We start from the raw sequence: 19528 nt of genomic DNA on the forward strand, positions 1-19528 counted from the left end.
TTCTTATTGGTGTCCTTTAGTAGTGGTTTCTTTGCAGCAATTCGACCATGAAGGCCTCATTCACACAGTCTCGTCTGAATAGTTGATGTTGAGATGTGTCTGTTACTTGAACTCTGTGAAGCATTTATTTTGGCTGCAATTTCTGAGGCTGGTAACTCTAATTAACTTATCCTCTGCAGCGAGGTAACTCTGGGTCTTCCATTCCTGTGGGGGTCGTCATGAGAGCCAGTTTCATCATAGCGCTTGATGGTTTCTGCGACTGAACTTGAAGAAACTTTAGAAGTTCTTGAAATTTTCCGTATTGACTGACATTCATGTCTGAAAGTAATTTCTCTTTTTAATTATGAGATTTCTGTTGTTTGAATTTGGCGCCCTGCACTTTCACTGGCTGTTGTCAAGTCGATCCCGTTAACGGGATCTTAGCCATAAGAAGTTTTAACTAACCTCTAGATGAGCTTCAATGCCATTTAACTATCCTATGGCCTCCAACTGCTCTTAAATGCAAATAAGACTAAATGCATGCTCTTCAACCGATGGCGGCCCGCACCTGCCCGCCCGTCCAGCATCACTATTCTGGATGGTTCTGACTTAGAATATGTGGACAACTACAAATACCTAGGTGTCTGGTTAGACTGTAAACTCTCCTTCCAGACTCACATTAAGCATCTCCAATCCAAAATTAAATCCAGAATCGGCGTCCTATTTCGCAACAAAGCATCCTTCACTCATGCTGCCAAACATACCCTCATAAAACTGACCATCCTACCGATCCTCGACTTCGGCGATGTCATTTACAAAATAGCCCCCAACACTCTACTCAACAAATTGGATGCAGTCTATCACAGTGCCATCCGTTTTGTCACCAAAGCCCCATATACTACCCACCACTGTGACCTGTATGCTCTCGTGGGCTGGCCCTCGCTTCATACTCGTCGCCAAACCCACTGGCTCCAGGTCATCTACAAGTCTCTGCTAGGTAAAGCCCTGCCTTATCTCAGCTCACTGATCACCATAGCAGCACCCACCTGTAGCACGCGCTCCAGCAGGTATATCTCACTGGTTGCCCCCAAAGCCAACACCTGCTTTGGCCGCCTTTCCTTCCAGTTTTCTGCTGCCAATGACTGGAACAAACTGCAAAAATCACTGAAACTGTAGACTCATATCTCCCTCTCTAGCTTTAAGCACCAGCTGTCAGAGCAGCTCACAGATCACAGCACCTGTACATAGCCCATCTGTAAATAGCCCATCCAACTACCTCATCCCCATACTGTATTTATTTATTTATCTTGCTCCTTTGCACYCCAGTATCTCTACTGGCACATTCATCTTCTGCGCATCTACCATTCCAGTGTTTAATTGCTATATTGTAATTACTTCGCCACCATGGCCTATTTATTGCCTTACTTCCCTTATCCTACCTCATTTGCACATACTGTATGTAGACTTTTTCTACTGTATTATTGACTGTGTGTTTGTTTATTCCATGTGTAACTCTGTGTTGTTGTATGTGTCGAACTGCTTTTATTTATCTTGGCCAGGTCGCAGTTGCAAGTGAGAACTTGTTCTCAACTTGCGTACCTGGTTAAATAAAGGTGAAATAAAAAAATACACAGGAGAACGATCACCTTATGGTGAGGATAGCCATGCTGCAAGCCCAGCTTCAGATGTAATTGTTAGGCAAGGGTAATTTAAGTGTAGAAAAGGACGAAACAGCATCTGTGCCACAAATAAGTACAGATTGGAGTATAAATTTCCTCGCACAGTCCCCGCAGCCGGACGATTTTCTCATGGCTTCTGGAAGGAAGTGCTGTCGGAATGCTCAACCGGTCTCGCTCATTCAGCCGACAGAAACTTTCAACTGGTTCTCCTCATTAAGCAACGAGTCGGAGTCAGAGGCCGAGCCTTCTCTGGTCTCTCCTCCACTCGTTACGGGGTCTGAGACGCCGAAAGCCTCCCACCATTAGCTCTGACAAATTGAAAACCCTAGTCATTGGCGACTCCATTAACCGCAGTATTAGATTTAAAAAGAATCATCCAGCGTTCAGACACTGTTTACCATGGGGCAGGGCTACTGAAGTTAAGGCTAATCTGAAGATGGTGCTGGTTAACCTCTCTTGGGTAGAGGGCAGTATTTTCACGTCCGGATGAAAAGCGTGCCTAAAGTAAACTGCCTGTTTGTCACGCCCTGACCTTAGAGATCCTTTTTATGTCTCTATTTTYGTTGGTCAGGGCGTGAGTTGGGGTGGGCATTCTATGTTGTGTTCTATGTTGTCTAGTTCTATGTGTTTGGCCGGGTGTGGTTCTCAATCAGAGGCAGCTGTCTATCGTTGTCTCTGATTGAGAACCATACTTAGGTAGCCTTTTCCCCCCTGTGTTTGTGGGTAGTTGTTTTCTGTTGTGTGTCTGCACCAGCCAGAACTGTTTCGGTCGTTATCTTTGTTTTTTTTTGTTATTTCAGTGTTCATTAAAGACATATGGACACGTACCACGCTGCACCTTGGTCCTCTCCTTCCAACAGCCGTTACACTGTTACTCAGGCCCAGAAGCTAGGATATGCATACAATTGGTAGATTTGGATAGAAAACACTCTTAAGTTTCTAAAACTATTACAATTATGTCTGTGAGTATAACAGAACTGATATAACAGGCGAAACCCCGAGGACAAACCACCCCCCCCAAAAAAATTCTGCCTACCACTGTTTTCAATGGCTGTCACTTTTATTATAAGGCGAAATCCTCCCATATTGCAGTTCATAGGGCTTCCACTAGTCTTTAGAAAAAGTTTCATGCTGGTTTTTGGAAAAATGAGCCAGAAATTGTAGTTTTTCTAGGTGGCTCCCATTTTGGCAGTAGTGTTTCCAAGCGCGTGAAAGAGAGGGCGTTCTTTGGTATTTTTCTCCGGTAAAGACAATAACGAGTCTTAAATTGTATCGTTTATTTACGTATTAGGGTACCTAAGGTTTGATTATAAACGGTGTGTGACTTGTTTGGAAAAGTTTATTAGTAACGTTTATGATTCATTTTGTATGCATTTTGATGGAGGGAAACTGGGTGGATTATTGACTGAAGCGCCAGCTAAACTGAGTTTTTATGGATATAAAGAAGGACATTATCAAACAAAAAGACCATTTGTGATGTATCTGGGACGTTTTGGAGTGCCAACAGAAGAAGATCATCAAAGGGAAGGCATTTATTATATCGCTATTTCTGACTTTCGTGGCGCACCTGCCTGGTTGAAATATGTTTTTCATGCTTTTGTATGAGGGGCGCTGTCCTCAGATTATCGCATGGTGTGCTTTCGCTGTAAAGCCTTTTTGAAATCTGACACAGCGGCTGGATTAACAAGAAGTTAAGCTTTATTTTGATGTATTACACTTGTAATTTTATGAAAGTTCAATATTTATAATTCTGTAGTTCGAATTTTGCGCTCTGCAATTTCACCGGATGTTGRCCAGGTGGGACGCTACCGTCCCACCTGCCAATAAGAAGTTTTAAGGCTAAAACTGGCGAGTGTAGAGAGTGTAGGGATATTGTTATCCACGTCGGCACCAATGATATTAGGATGAAACAGTCAGAGGTCACCAAGCACAACATAGCCTCAGCGTGTAAATCAGATAGATAGATGTTTCGGCATCGAGTAATTGACTCTGGCCCCGCCCAGTTAGGGGGAGTGATGAGCTCTACAGCAGTCTCACAACTCAATCGCTGGTTGAATTATTTTTCTGTCCCTCCCAAAATATAGAATTTGGCCCTCTATCTGGGACTCACCCACAAACAGGAACAAGCCTGGCCTGCTGAGGAGTGACGGACTCCATCCTAGCTGGAGGGGTGCTCTCATCTTATCTATGAACATAGCCAGGGCTCTAACTCCTCTAGCTCCACAATGAGATAGGGTGCAGGCCAGGCAGCAGGCTGTTGGCCAGCCTGCCAGCTTAGTTAGTGACTGTGCCTAGTCACTGACTGTGCCTCGATCTAGGTTGGGCAAAACTAAACATGGCGTGGTTACCTTAGCAATCTCACTGGAATAAAGACCGTTCATGTCATTATTGAAAGAGATTGTGATATCTCACATTTCAAAATAGGGCTACTTAATGTTAGATCCCTCACTTCCAAGGCAGTTATAGTCAATGAAATAATCACTGATTATAATCTGGATGTGATTGGCCTGACTGAAACATGGCTTTTAAGCATGATGAATTTACAGTGTAATTTGAGGCCTCTTCCTGACCATATCCCCAGTCAAAGGCTGAGGTGTTGCTATCATTTAAAATACCAAATATCTGTTTTCGTCTTTTGAGCTTCTAGTCATGAAATCTATGCAGCCTACTCAATCACCTTTTATAGCTACTGTTTACAGGCCTCCTGGACACTATACAGCGTTCCTCACTGAGTTCCCTGAATTCCTATCGGACCTTGTAGTCAGGGCAGATAATATTCACATTTTTGGTGACTTTAATATTCACATGGAAAAGTCCACAGACCCACTCCAAAAGGCTTTTTGAGGCATCATCGACTCAGTCGGTTTTGTACAACATGTCTCCGTACCTACTCACTGTCACAGTCATACTCTGGACCTAGTTTTGTCCCGTAGAATAAATATTGTGGATCTAAATGGTTTTCCTCAGAATCCTGGACTATCGGACCACCATTTTATTGTGTTTGCAATCACAACAAATAATCTGTTCAGACCCCAACCAAGGATCATCAAAAGCCGTGCTATAAATTCTCGGACAAACCAAAGATTCCAAGATGCCCTTCCAGACGCCCTCCACCTTCCACCTTTCACTGCTATGAGGACGATACATTTCGATGAAACATGGCCCCAAAATTGCCCTCCCTGGAAGCCTGTACTTCAGACCTAAGGAAGAAGATGGGGGCAAATGTTTTACTTTTAAACTTGGACAAAACAGAGATCTGGGTTCTAGGTCCCAAGAAACAAAGAGATCTTCTGTTGGATCTGACAATTAATCTTGATGGTTGTATAGTCGTCTCAAATAAAACTGTAAAGGACCTTGGTGTTACTCTGGACCCTGATCTCTCTTTTGACGAACATATCAAGACTGTTTCAAGGACAGCTTTTTTTCATGTACGTAACATTGCAAAAATCAGAAACYTTCTGTCCTAAAATGATGCAGAAAAGTTCATCCATGCTTTTGTCACTTCTAGATTTGACTACTGCAATGCTCTACTTTCCGGCTACCCGGATAAAGCACTAAATAAACTTCAGTTAGTGCTAAACACTGCTGCTAGAATCTTGACTAGAACCAAAAAATTTGATCATATTTCTCCAGTGCTAGCCTCTCTACACTGGCTTCCTGTTAAGGCTAGGGCTGATTTCAAGGTTTTACTGCTGACCTACCAAGCATTACATGGGCTTGCTCCTATCTATCTTTACGATTTGGTCCTGCCGTACATACCTACACGTACGCTGCTGTTACAAGATGCAGGCCTCCTTATTATCCCCAGAATTTGTAAGCAAACAGCTGGAGGCAGGTTTTTCTCCTACAAAGCTCAATTTTTATGGAATGGTCTGCCTATCCATGTGAGAGAAGCAGACTAGGTCTCGACCTTGAAGTCTTTATGGAAGACTCATCTCTTCAGTAGGTCCTATGATTAAGTGTAGTCTGGCCCAGGGGTGTGAAGGTGAACGAAAAGGCACTGGAGCGACGAACCACCCTTGCTGTCTCTGCCCGGCCGGTTCCCCTCTCTCCACTGGGATTCTCTGCCTTTAACCCTATGACGGGGACTGACTTACCATGCCGTCCCAAGGAGGGGTGCGTCACTTGAGTGGGTTGAGGCTATGACGTGATCTTCCTGTCTGGGTTGGCGCCCCCCTCGGGGTCGTGCCGTGGGGGAGATCTTTGTGTGCTATATGTTGGTGGTTTAAGATATGGCTCTAGTGGTGTGAGGGCTGTGCTTTGGCAAAGTGGGTGGGGTTTTATCCTGCCTGGTTGGCCCTCTCCGGGGGTATAGTTGGACTGGGCCACAGTGTCTCCTGTCTCAGCCTCCAGTAATTATGCTGCAATAGTTTATGTGTCGGGGGGCTAGGGTCAGTCTGTTATATCTGGAGTATTTCTCCTGTCTTATCAGGTGTCCTGTGTGAATTTAAGTATGCTCCCTCTAATTCTCTCTCTTTCTCTCTTTCTCCTTCTCTCAGTACTACCTCAGTACTACCTGGCCTGATGACTCCTTGCCACCTGGTTGTGCTGCTCCAGTTTCAACTGTTCTGCCTGCGGCTACAGAACCCTGACCTGTTCACTGGACACGCTACCTTGTCCCGGATATGCTGTTTTCGACACTCTACCGCACCTGCTGTCTCTAACTCGGCTAACTCGGCTATGAAAAGCTAAATGACATTTATTTCTGATGTGCTGATCTGTTGCACCCTGTACAACCACTGTGATTATTATTATTTGACCCTGCTGGTCATCTTTGAATGTTTGAACATATTGGCCATGTATTGTTATAATCCCCACCGGCACAGCCAGAAGAGGACTGGCCACCCCTCATAGCCTGGTTCCTCTCTATGTTTCTTCCTAGGTTCCTGCCTTTCTAGGGAGTTTTTCCTAGCCACCATGCTTCTACATCTGCATTGCTTGCTGTTTGGGGTTTTAGGCTGGGTTTCTGTATAGCACTTTGTGACATCGGCTGATGTAAAAAGGGCTTTATAAATACATTTGATTGATTAATTGATTGATACATCATGAAAAAGGTTGAGAGAATGCCAAGAGTGTGCAAAGCTGTCATCAAGGCAAAATGTGGCTATTTGAAGAATCAAAAATCAAAAATATATAATATAACACTTCTTTGGTTACTACATGTTTCCATTTGTGTTATTTCATAGTTTTGATGTCTTCACTATTATTCTACAATGTAGAAAATAGTCAAAATAAAGAAACACCCTTGAATGAGTAGGTGTTCTAAAACTTTTGACCGGTAGTGTCACGCCCTGGCCTTAGTTATCTTTGTTCTCTTTATTATTTTGGTTAGGTCAGGGTGTGACGAGGGTGGTTTGTGTGTTTTTGTCTCGTCTAGGGTGTTTGTACTGTCTAGGGGTTTTTGTAGATTTATGGGGTTGTGTTCATTCTAGGTGTTTATGTAAGTCTATGGTTGCCTAGATTGGTTCTCAATTAGAGGCAGGTGTTTATCGTTGTCTCTGATTGGGAACCATATTTAGGCAGCCATGTTCTTTGGGTATTTTGTGGGTGATTGTTTCCTGTGTCAGTGTTTGTGCCACACGGGACTGTTTTCGGTTAGGTTACTTTGTTATTTTTTATTTGTGTCTTGTTCAGTTGATTATATTAAAACATGGACACTTACTACGCTGCGTCTTGGTCCGATCCCTGCTACACCTCCTCTTCAGACGAAGAGGAGGAAATCTGCCGTTACAGGTAGTGTACATCGTGTAAACTAATGGGGCGAACTCAGTGAAGTTCAATCTCTTGCGTTTCAGTGCGGCACTGCATTTCTTCTGCCTGGCATTCCTGGAGGAAGTGTGTGCACGCGCACATCTTAGCAGGAACATTGTTCTGAAGCACGTGTCTAATTCATTCCATGGAGGTTCGAGTGTCTGCGGGTTTCCGCTCCTCCCTTGGACTTTATTGATGAATTAATGTCACTGATTAGTAAGAAACTCCCCTCACCTGGTTGTCTGGGTCTTAATTGAAAGGAAACACAAAAAACCAGCACACACTAGGCCCTCCAAAAATTAGTTTGACACCCCTGGTCTAGAGGTTGGTTTGAGATTGGTGTACTTTTGAGTAAATAGCATATTGTGCCAAAGACAACATTACAGCACAGGTTTAGGTCATTCCAATGTCTCTTTAGCATGTCTTTACCCAGGAAGGTGAAGGGCTCCTCCTCAGTGGAGATGACCAAACATCCGTCGCTGGCTGAGATGGAGACAGACAGACAGACGTACTGTTGTTCGGCACGGGACATATGGCGCACCACAGACAGCAGCCAGATCGGGTGGGAATCACAGGCTGAACTGAACCTGCTGATCAGGAACCAGCAGGAATATGACAGGCCTGCTGCCGGGGGGAAACCACGACAGTCTGGTTGAATGGAAGAGGAGGAGGAGGAGAGGGGACAAGCAGAGATAAAGTTAACCAAACATAGGTCATACAGCATTTTCAAAGCAAATCCATTTAAACAAGTAAAATAGGTAAACATATAGTTGTTAAAAGTAAAACGTAGTTGATACAGTACTAGGTGAACTCCCTCCCCTGCTGTCTTACCTCCTCCTATTCCCCCTGTTGGGATGGAGTCAGCATTGACACCTTTCACTGTAGCCAGGGATGGTAGAAACAGACAGCTGAAAACACACACACACACAGACATGCACACACACACAGAGACACATGTCATTGTCAAATCAATGGTGTGCAACAGAACATTTCGTATGACAATGACCATAGAAGTTGGAAGTTGACAGCACAAATAGGTCTGGGATCAGGCTAGTGAATCATTGGAATCCTATGCAAACCTACCAGAACCCATCCCACTTCCAACCTACCCGGTACAGTGGACTCACCCATAGCCACTCTCAGTCATATCAAACTCCACAAAGGCCGGAGAGGTGGAGACTCGGTGTGGTCGGAAGCTCCTTGGTGACGTCATGGAGACTAGGCTAATGATTTGGTGCAGGGGGAGGGGCTGGCCGACAGGAGAGCCAATAGGAGGAGAGGAGCTCAGCAGGCTAAAAGAGCGTTTCAATGTCTTCATGATGGAGCAAGTGGTGGTCTCACTGTCTGTTAAGCTGTCTGCCTTCTCTGGGCTGTGGCCTGCAAAATTAGATTAATAATACGATTACAACCACGTTTATTTTATTAGTAATTACAGAATTACATGTAAAGACTACATACAGTATAGGCCTAAAGTTAAAAGCTACACTTTTTGGAACACAGATGTGCAACATTTCAAATGCTGTCTGCTTCCTCTAGACCAGTGTTTCCCAAACCTCTCCTCGAGTACCCCTAGCCAGTCCACTTCTTTGATGTATTCTAGAATTAGCACATCTGATTCAAATGGTCATATAATTATGGCCTTATTAGTTGAATCAATAGTGCTAGTGCAGGACTCAAATGAAGTGGTTAAAATCAGATGAAAGTTCTGTATCTTTACCATTGGAGGGAGAAAAGGGGCACTGTGTGTTGGATTCTGGAGCAGAGGTGGCAGCAATTTTGTTAGCTTGGCACATCAGAGGTTCACAAAGACACAGGAAACGCCTGGAGAAGAAGGAAATAAGAGGTAAGATAACATTCGTCAAGCTTTGATTTTGGGGTGAACTATCCATTTTAAGTACAAAAAAGATTCCTCAACGGTGGGTAGTGAGATCAACACAGGGACAATGTTTTAAAACTTCTTGAATCAGAAAACAKAAACGCATGTCCAGATAGTCCTTCTCTGTTTCAGTCCATTTTCTGCCATTTGGTGCCTAATATGCACACCCAAGCTTGGTGCCAAGAAAAGCAGCTGACCTGAGGTCTATGTGGGAGATGGAGTGTGAGGAGATTTTCTCCAGGATGCGTGTGTCAGGCAGGTGTAGTGGGTGGTCCGGCCTGAGCAGGATGCTTCGACAGTGGGTTAGTAGAGTGGACACCAAACCCCCCTTGCAGACGATCTGCCGGTTCTTCTCTGATGTTACCATCACCTGGAGGTGGTGGGCTACTGAGTACTGGACCTCCACTGACAGCTGGGGGAGAGGAGGAGTGATGAAGAATTCAATTTAACCAAATTGATTCAAATTCAAATGACAGCAAAGCAGTCTGAGAAGAGAGGTGCTATGAGTAATCCAATTGAACTGAACTGAGTTGAATTACAATTAATTGATTTCTACATAATATGAAAGAGCAATAAAGCATGAATTAAATCTAACTGAACTGAGTTGATTCCTGAATTGATTCCTGCATATGACAGAGCAGTGTAGTCAGTCTGCTGATAGGTTACCTGTGGATCCTCTGCAGTAAAGACATGAGGCAGGAGAGTCATGATGACCCTGAGGGCTCCAGGATGCAGTATGGTCTGGTCACAGGTAAACCTGGACCCATAAACCCACAGATACATAGTATCACATAGTTATAACGTGATTATAATATGAAGCCTCTGGTAGATTGGATACGAGAGAATTTAACACACCTGGAATATACAGTACATTCGGAAAATATTCAGATCCCTTGACTTTTTCCACATTTTGATACGTTACAGCCTTATTTTAAAATGGATTAAATACTTTTCCCTCCACATCAATTTACACACAATACCCCATAATGACAAAGCAAAATCAAAGGTTTTTAGAATTTTTTGCAAACGTGTATATAATTTAAAAAAAATGAAATATTACATTTACATAAGTATTTGTCAGGTTTTGGCCAGGACTGTTCAGGTTTTGGTCACTAGATGTCCCCATTGCACCTTTTTTGTACCTTTTGTTTTTTCCTTGCTCTAATTATTGTTTGCACCTGTGTGTCGTTCCCTTGTTAGTATTTAAACCCTGTGTGTTCCTCAGTTCTTTGCTCAGTGTTTGTATGTTAGCACCCAGCCCCAGCCTTGTTGTGAACATATTTCTCTTATTGGATTTTCCAGAGGTTCTCTGGTTTAGTGCTTGTGTATTTTTGAGTAGTCTTTTGAGGTTTGTTTTTCCCTGCTGTTTTTAACCCCTTTGTGGAGTTTCTTTGTATTTTGGAGGATATCCATTTTGTGCCTCTTGGCTTTATTTTTGGACGTGGTGGATTTATATTCTTTGCCTGAAGATCTTGTCCTTTTATTAAACCACCATTTCTAGTACTGCTGGGTCTGCCTCATCTTCTGGGTTCTGCCGACTATTAGTGACTGTTTCTCTCACCGGGTCCTGACAGTATTGAAACACCTTTGGTAGTGGTTACAGCCTCGAGTCTTCTTTGGTATGATGCTACAAACTTGGCACACCTGTATTTGGGGAGTTTCTCCAATTCTTCTCTGCAGATTCTCTCAAGCTCATTCAGGTTCGATGGGGAGCGTCGCTACACAGCTATTTTCAGGCCTCCCCATAGATGTTCGATCGGGTTCTGGCTTGGCCACTCAAGGATATTCAGACACTTGTCCCGAAGCCACTCCTGCGTTGTCTTGGCTGTGTGCTTAACGTTGTTGTCCTGTTGGAAGGTAAACCTTCGCCCCAGTATGAGGTCCTGAGCACTCTGGAGCAGGTTTTCATCAAAGATCTCTCTGTACTTTGCTCCGTTCATCTTTCCCTCGATCCTGACTAGTCTCCCAGTCCCTGTTGCTGACACACATCCCCATAGCATGATGCTGCCACCATCATGTTTTGCTGTAGGGCTGGTGCCAGGTTTCCTCAAGACAAGACGCTTGGCATTCAGCCCAAAGAGTTCAATCTTGGTTTCATCAGACCAGAGGATCTTGTTTCTCATGGTCTGAGAGTCCTTTAGGTGCCTTTTGGAAAACTCCAAGCGGGTTGTTATGTGCCTTTTACTGAGGAGTGGCTTCCGTCTGGCCACTCTACCATAAAGGCCTGATTGGAGGAGTGCTGCAGAGATGTTTGTCCTTCTGGAAGGTTCTCACATCTCAACAGAGGAACTCTGGAGCTCTGTCACCTCCGTGACCAAGGCCTTCTCCTCCGATTTCTAGGAAAAGTCTTTGTTGTTCCAAAATAACAATGATGGAGGCCACTGTGTTATTTTGGACTTTCAATACTGCAGACATTTTTTGGTACCCTTCCCCAGATCTGAGGTCTGAATACTTTCTGAATGCACTGTAAAAGCTTAGAAGAAAACCACTGAGATATATAGGGAGGTGAAGATGGAAAGGGAGGGGGAGAAGGAAAGGAGGAGGTAGAAAGGGAGATACTCTGGTACGATAGTGTATCTCTTTAACAAGAAACAACAGTTCCACCTGTAGTTAGTCTCAGAGCAGACAACAGCGACGCTGTGGGCTGCAGGTCTGGATCCCCCCTGTAGTTCATCCTCTGGTGTCTGTGAAGTCTGTCGGGTTGGTGGCACACTCTGCAGCCTCTCTCCTCCACCACCACCCCCCTGGGTCTCCCCATCTCCCCCCTCCTCTCTCTTCTCTCCCACATGTCCTGCTGTCATCTCAAGGGCAGCGTAGGTCCCTGTAGCTAATTGGTCCAGGTAGGAGAGGAGCCTGATACAGGTCTGTAAAGGGGGAGGCAGGGGTGGCTTGGAGGTGGAAGAGAGGGGGGTGAGCACTGGGGTCTCAGACAGCTCCAGAAACTGGTGGAAGCTCCTCCCAAGACAATGATTGTCCTCTGTTCCTTTCTGACCCCATCTCTGGCCCAGGCCCCTACTCATCATACCCCCGGCGTGGCCCTCCATCCTCTCTGTCGCCTCCCGGCCCTCAGTCTGGAAACAACCCAGCCGTAGTAAGGCTTCAGCCAGCCTCTCGTAGAACCCTTCAGCCTGGAACAAATTAATGAATTATTTTCACGTCTGGTCACATTCATACAACCCACCCTTTGGCTTACGAGGTTATTGGACACCTCATTTGAATGAATGACATCACAGGACAGTGGTGTTGCATACCTGGAACTGGTGTGAGTTGACAGGGTGTACGTGGACAGCTAGGGCGAGGGTGTGTAGGGTGAGGAAGAGGAGGTCTAGTATCCCCTGCTGCCCCATAGCACCCAACACCCCACCCTGAGTGGGGTCACTCAGAGCCCCCTCCATGTCCACCACCAGGGACAGCAGGCCGGTGAAGCCCCGCGCACGTCGAAACGCCCCCCAACTGTTAGGTCTCTCCAGAACCTTCAAAACTGACTGGAGAACACAGAGAGAGAATTCAGTTACAGAAAATGTACACACACACGTCTGGCTCCATTTGTGCTTTAGTCCTCTCTGACTATCTAACAAACAAGGTAGACTATGTTATTGTAACGGCTGTCAATGTCGTTCTCCTCCTCAGACGAGGAGGAGCATGGATCGGACCAAGATGCGGAGTAGGAGGTATTCATGATTTTAATGGCAAACCAACAAACACTACAAATAAACAAAACAACAAACGTGACTAACCTGCAACAGTCCTGTGTGGCCCAAACGCTAACACAGGAAACAAACACCCACAAAACACCAGTGAAACCCTGGCTGCCTTAGTATGACTCTCAATCAGAGACAAACGAAACACACCTGTCYCTAATTGAGAATCATACCAGGCCGAACACAAAACCCAACATAGAAATACAAAACATAGACTGCCCACCCAACACTCACGCCCTGACCAATAAAGACATACAAAACAAGAGAAAACAGGTCAGGAACGTGACAGTTATATTATACAGTTCTATGGATGAGGCAGATCGAGAAAGTCCGGTTAACATGGCTATTGAGAAGATTATATGGCAAGATTACAGACATAGATTGAGGTCCTTGAACTTGACCCATACAGAATTAACCCTTTACAGACAGCACAAACAGAATAGCCTGGACCAAACTATTCAGCTCACACACAGTATTCTCTTTGAGATGTTTGAGGTTTGGGAAAATGTTGTCACAAAGGCATCAGTGACCAACATCTAGATATRCACAATACATAGTGAAAGTCTACACCCTTTGCACTGTTTTTTTTTCTGCCTTTTTTACTAGTTATCTACACAACCTGCTCCACTTTCAAAGTGAAAGAAACATTGTAGAACATTTTCTAAAAAAAAAAAATAATCAAACGAAGATGTCTTGATTGCTCATGTCTTTATAAAACCAGTGTCAGTATGCTAACTTAGCATATAGTGCTGCCACCCTGGACGTGCCTCTGACTGGGCTTGTACCAGGGTCCTCTACCTTACCAACACACGTAACTGCCCGCTTGACAACATGCAAAACGATTGAACTATACAAAAGGTACCAATTGGATAGTTCCATTGGCAACATTTCAAGCTAGCTGCGAAGTGAGCTTACAGTACGTTCTTAACTCTGTTACATTCACACCCCGCAGTTAGTACTTTGTGGAAGCTCCTTTGGCAGCAACTACAGCTGTGAATAATTTTGAATAAGATTCTACCAACTTTGCACAACTCTTAAGGCAACATATATTCATTGTTTTTGTTAAAATTGCTCAAGCTCAGTAAATTTGGTTGGAATCATTGATGGGCAGTAATTTTCAAACCTTGTCTTTGATTTTCAAGCAGACTCAAGTCAGGACTGAGAGTAGACCACTCAGGAACACTCAACGCCTCATGCAGCAAAATGTGAATCTGTGCAAGGGGTGTGTAGACTTTCACTAGGCACTGTGTAAACATTTGGAGTAATAATGTATAATGCATTCAATTGCCTATCAATCAAGAAGTAAACAAAGCAAAATGCGAGCTTATCTCCTCCGTTCTATTCAGCCAATTAAAACAAGCAGGTCATGAAGGGATGAAAAATAGTCCTGACATAAATAAATAACAAAATCATAAATTATTTGGGGTAACCGTTGTTGAGGACTAAGCTAAATGTGATTAGCTTCATCTAATTTAGTGGTCTAATCCATCTGATAGGTAATGTGTGTGGCAGAACGCAGAGAGAAATGTGATTAACAAGAACTAGACTAATCACAATGGCTCTCAACACACGCCAAACCAGGTCACACTAAATCTGACTGCCACCTGCTTTAATCAAGTTAACACACATAGACACACTCGCACACACACACACACACAAACCCGTATACAAATACACACACTCGCACACACACCAAACACACAAACACCCCACCACCACACACACACACACACACCCATACACACACACATATATCGTCTGCGAGTTAGTACCCCTCTCATTCTGATCTATAAAAATAGACACGTACAGTAAGTCGCTAACTCATTTAGACCTAATCAGGTTTATCAGCCATTCTCTGATGTGATAGAGGTCCTAATCTTCATAGAGTGACAGCACAGGGCTGGAGGGGTAATCAAATAGCGCCCCGGCTAACAGCTAAACCTGTATCAACTAATCAATCTGCATTTGTCTATAATGCAATAAAGCTCCTGGAGGATGGGATAACAAATTCACTGCCTTATTATGTTATAAACATGTTACAATTTGTTAAAATTTGACGTGAAAATTAAATCTGCAGATTAGTCGAGACCCTCACGTGTTTTTGTTGGCTGTCGTTTCTACTCATGCTTTAGCAAAATGTGTTTTTGACAACAATCCATAAAACATTAGAGAGAGATCAATGTGTGTGTGTGTGTACCTGCAGCAGGTCTTGTTTGAGCCCCAGCTCCTGTTGTGTAGAGGAACAGAGAGCTCCTATAGCCGTAGACATAAACTCGTCAGGGTTTATCTCTGACAGCTGCTCCAGGATGCTGAGGGTTGGTCCTCTGTACTGCTCCTCATCTAGAAAGATCTTTATGTAGGGAACCATCCCAAGGTCACGGACTGACACTGAGAGAGAGGGGAAGAGAGAAAGCGAGAGAGCGGGGGAGAGCTGCAGAGTGATCGGGATGTGTGTACCTGATAGATCGTAGCATTTCTTTGGATAGACACAGATATAATAGCGAGGGGAGACAGATGAGAGTGAGAGGATGAGAGGAAAGTGGCTAGTGGTGGACCCAGGGATCGGACCAGTGCCTTTGGGGGCAATGTTGGTTGCACTACCGCTAGACCAGATTCCGACACTTACCTGTGTTTCTGATGGAGCGTAGGGTGAGGGCAGCCACTACTGTGAGCATGCTGGTGGTGAGAGCTCTCTCATTGTCCTCTACAGCTGACTGATCGTGGGGACCTGACAGAGAGAGAAGAGATCACTGTGAGGAAGAGTGAAAGGCTCTATAGGCTCTATATAAGACTACATGTGGTAACATCATTGTTACAATAATATACACGTACCTGCTCCTCTAGCCTTCCTGAGTATCTTGGCCCTCCTGCGTAGTTCTGCAAGCAGAAGTTCCAACAGACCTCCATCACTGAGAACCTCCGCTAGCAGACCACTACGCACTGTCAACCTGAAGAGGAATGGAAGAGATTTTGTATATTTTAAACTAAAGTCAAATCCAATCAAATTTGATTTGTCACATGCTTCGTAAACTAGTGTAGACTAACAGTGAAAAGCTTACTTACAGATGCTTCCCAACAATGCAGAGAGAAAAAAAGAGAAGTAATATAAAAATAATTACACAAGGTATAAATACACAATGAGTAACTGGATATACAGTGCATTTGGAAGGTATTCAGACCCTTTGAATGTTCCACATTTTGTTACGTTTCAGCCTTGCCACGTCTACTCCCGCTCTCCCTCTCCGGTGCTCGACGTCGCAGGTCTACTAACTACCGGTCCTGGAAACCCATCTTTACGCACACCTCTGTCTCATCATCAGTCACACCTGGACTTCATTACTCCCTGACTACTTACCCTTAATATATATATTTTTTGTTATCAGTTATCAGGCAGTATTGGTTATGTTTCCTTGTCAGACGTTTCTCTTGTTTTGTATCATTCTATGTTCGTTCATATTAAACTCACTAACTGCAACTGCTTCTTGACTCCCTGCATCGACGTTACAGAATACAGCCTCAACATATGGAAGCATCAGTTAATCAGGACATCTCCCAGATAGTCAGCGAACAGGAACACTTACTTCGCCAACACTATGAACACCTGGCACAACTGGGGACGGCTATGGATGAGGTCCTCCACGTTCTTCAACATCTCGACATTTATGGAGGGGTGTCACCTCCAACAAGCGGAGGATTTTCTTCCACAAGTCGACCCAGCGTGCCAGCACCCCAGCCCATCCAACAGTTCACCCAGGTCAGCGATGCCCGTTTGTCCCTCCCGGACAAATATTACGGGTCTCCCTCCAAATGCCGTGGTTTCCTACTCCAGTGCTCCCTCTATTTCACTCATCAGTTGGGAGTTCCCACCACGGACAGGTCCAAGGTTGACACGGTTATTTCCCTGGTGACCGGACGGGCGTTGGAGTGGGCTATGGCCGTCTGGGACAGAAAAGGATCTGGGTTCCTATGAGGGGTTCATGGCTCTGTTCAGAGGGGTCTTCCACCATTCACCGGAGGGCAGAGAGGACAGTGGCAGCATCCAGTGGATGGAATAATCCGGCGCTCTGCACACTATTCAGAAGAGGATTGCGCAAAGAAGTACAGACGGAGATGGCTTGCCGAGACGAAAATCTAACCTTGGACACACTCATCGCGATGGCCATCCGTCTGGATAACCTTCTGCGGGAGCGTCGGCACCCCCATCGCCTCTCTCCCTCCTTCGTTGACCATTCTGAGTCGGAGCCTGAACCCATGGCACAAGCCTCCCCGCGGCTGAGAGACGCCATCGGAGGCAGTTAGGGCTCTGTCCCTATTGCGGCCAGGAGGGGCACCAGCTTCAACGGTGTCTGGTACGTCCCAACCCGGAATCCACGAGAGCAGAGGGACTTCCTGGGTTAGGTGTGAGTACTCCATCATCATCACTTTCCGTCAAACCTTTTTCAGTATCGATTTCASTAGGAGGCTGTCCCTCATCTATTGTTTCTACAGCTCTAAAGGGTTCTGGTGACACAGGGAATTGTATTGATGAGACCTTTGCCTCCTCCCTGCACATCACCTCATACCTGCTCTCTTCTCCATTTCCTGTCCAAGCGTTGGATATACAACCATTGGGATCCGGCACTATTACGCACGTCACAGTACCACTCACCCTCACCGTGGGACCCAAGCACCAGGAAAACCTTTCCTTCCTCTTCACCTCCGCACCCATGCACAAAGTCATCCTTGGCCTACTGTGGCTCCAACTCCATAATCCCACCATCTCCTGGTCAGAGAGGAGGATTACCGCCTGGGGACCAGGATRTCGAAGGACCTGCTTTCCCGCTCGCTGTGTTTCCACATCGGTAGAGGGCCCTGTGAGTGACCGCCAGCTCATCAATCGGTCCTCCCGTATCGTTGGCCCCGTGTTTTGGGACGTAGATATGGACATCCGCCAGGCTCTGGGGAGGGAACCCGCTCCTGCCACTTGCCCTCCGGAGCGTATTTACTTCCCAACAGGGGTCAGAGATTGGTTGCTGACCTGGGCACACACATCCCTCGCCTCTGGACACCCAGGTGTCACCCGCACCACTCAATCCCTTTCTGAGAAATAATGGTGGCCCACTTTGGCACAGGACGTTGCACAYTATGTCAACTCATGTCAACTTCAGTATGTACTCAATATAAATCTCACAGCACGCTCCAGCAGGAAAACTCCTTCCCCTTCCTGTGCCACAGCATCCCTGGTCTCATCTGTCTATTTATTTCATCACTGATCTCCCCTTGTCTGATGGTTTCACCACCATTTTGGTGGTTGTGGACAGATTCTCAAAGTCATGTAGTTTCATCTCTCTCTCTGGTCTCCCTAACGCTCTCCAGGTCGYTGAGGTACTGTTCCAGCAGGTCTTCCGGCATTTTCACCTTCCAGAGGAAGGCTTTCATGGAGAAGCTGGGGTCACGGTCAGTCTCACTTCTGGGTACCAGCCTCAATCTAACGGGCAGGTGGAGATGATGAACCAGGAGCTGGGGAGGTTCCTGAGGATTCACTGCCAGGACCAGCACGGGGAGTGGGCCCGATTCCTTCCTTGGGCTGAATACGCCCAGAATTCATTTGGACACTCCTCCACTGGGCTGACTCCCTTCCAGTGTGTTCTGTTCATCAGTCACACCTGGACTTAATTACTCGCTGATGCCCTTTATATAGCACTCTTTTGTTATTAGTTATCAGCCAGTTTTGGTTATGTTTCCTTGTCAGACGTTTGTCTTGTATTGTATCGTTCTATGTTGGTTCATATTACACTCAATAACTGCACATGCTTCCTGACTCCCTGCGTCGACGTTACACTTATTCTAAAATGTATTCAATTATTTTTTTCCTCATCAATCTACACACAATACCCCATAATGACGAAGGGAAAACAGGTTCTCAGTTTTTTGTCAATGTATTAAAAATTCAAAACAGAAATACCTTATTTACATATGTATTCAGAACCTTGCTATGAGACTCGAAATTGAGCTCAGATGCATCCTGTTTCCATTTCTCATCCTTGAGATGTTTCTACAACTTCATTGGAGTCCACCTGTGGTAAATTCTATTGATTGGACATGATTTGGAAAGGCCCACACCAGTCTATATAAGGTCCCACAGTTGACAGTGCATGTCAGAGCAAAAACCAAGCCATGAGATTGAAGGAATTCTTTGTAGAACGACGAGACAGGATTGTGTGTGTCGAGGCACAGGCTACGAAAAAATATCTGTGGCATTGAAGGTCCCCAAGAACTCCATCATTCTTAAATGGAAGAAGTTTGGAATCACTAAGACTCTTCCTAGAGCTGGCCGCCTGGCTAAACTGAGCAATCGGGGGAGAAGGGCATTCTTCAAGGAGGTGACCAAGAACCCGATGGTCACTTTTTTTTTTATATATTTATTTTTTTCCCCAATTTCATGTTATCCAATTGGTAGTTACAGTCTTGTCCCATTGTTGCAACTCCTGTACGGACTTGGGAGAGGCGAAGGTCGAGAGCCGAGCGTCCTCCGAAACACAATCCAACCAAGCCGCACTACT

At 45.2% G+C, this 19528-nt stretch overlaps 1 protein-coding gene across 1 annotated transcript in view; it reads right to left on the reverse strand.

Annotated features, from left to right (window-relative positions):
- wdfy4 (WDFY family member 4) overlaps positions 1–19528 on the reverse strand; it is a 172783-nt gene that overhangs the window by 129898 nt on the left and 23357 nt on the right. Inside the window, 11 exon segments of the mRNA XM_070448191.1 lie at positions 7839–8057; positions 8241–8317; positions 8537–8786; positions 9127–9230; positions 9483–9697; positions 9952–10042; positions 11890–12413; positions 12537–12770; positions 15184–15374; positions 15613–15714; positions 15819–15934. Coding sequence (XP_070304292.1) covers positions 7839–8057; positions 8241–8317; positions 8537–8786; positions 9127–9230; positions 9483–9697; positions 9952–10042; positions 11890–12413; positions 12537–12770; positions 15184–15374; positions 15613–15714; positions 15819–15934 — 2123 coding nt within the window.

This window comes from Salvelinus sp. IW2-2015, linkage group LG18 (assembly GCF_002910315.2).
Source record: "Salvelinus sp. IW2-2015 linkage group LG18, ASM291031v2, whole genome shotgun sequence".
Classification (NCBI taxonomy): Eukaryota; Metazoa; Chordata; class Actinopteri; order Salmoniformes; family Salmonidae; genus Salvelinus; species Salvelinus sp. IW2-2015.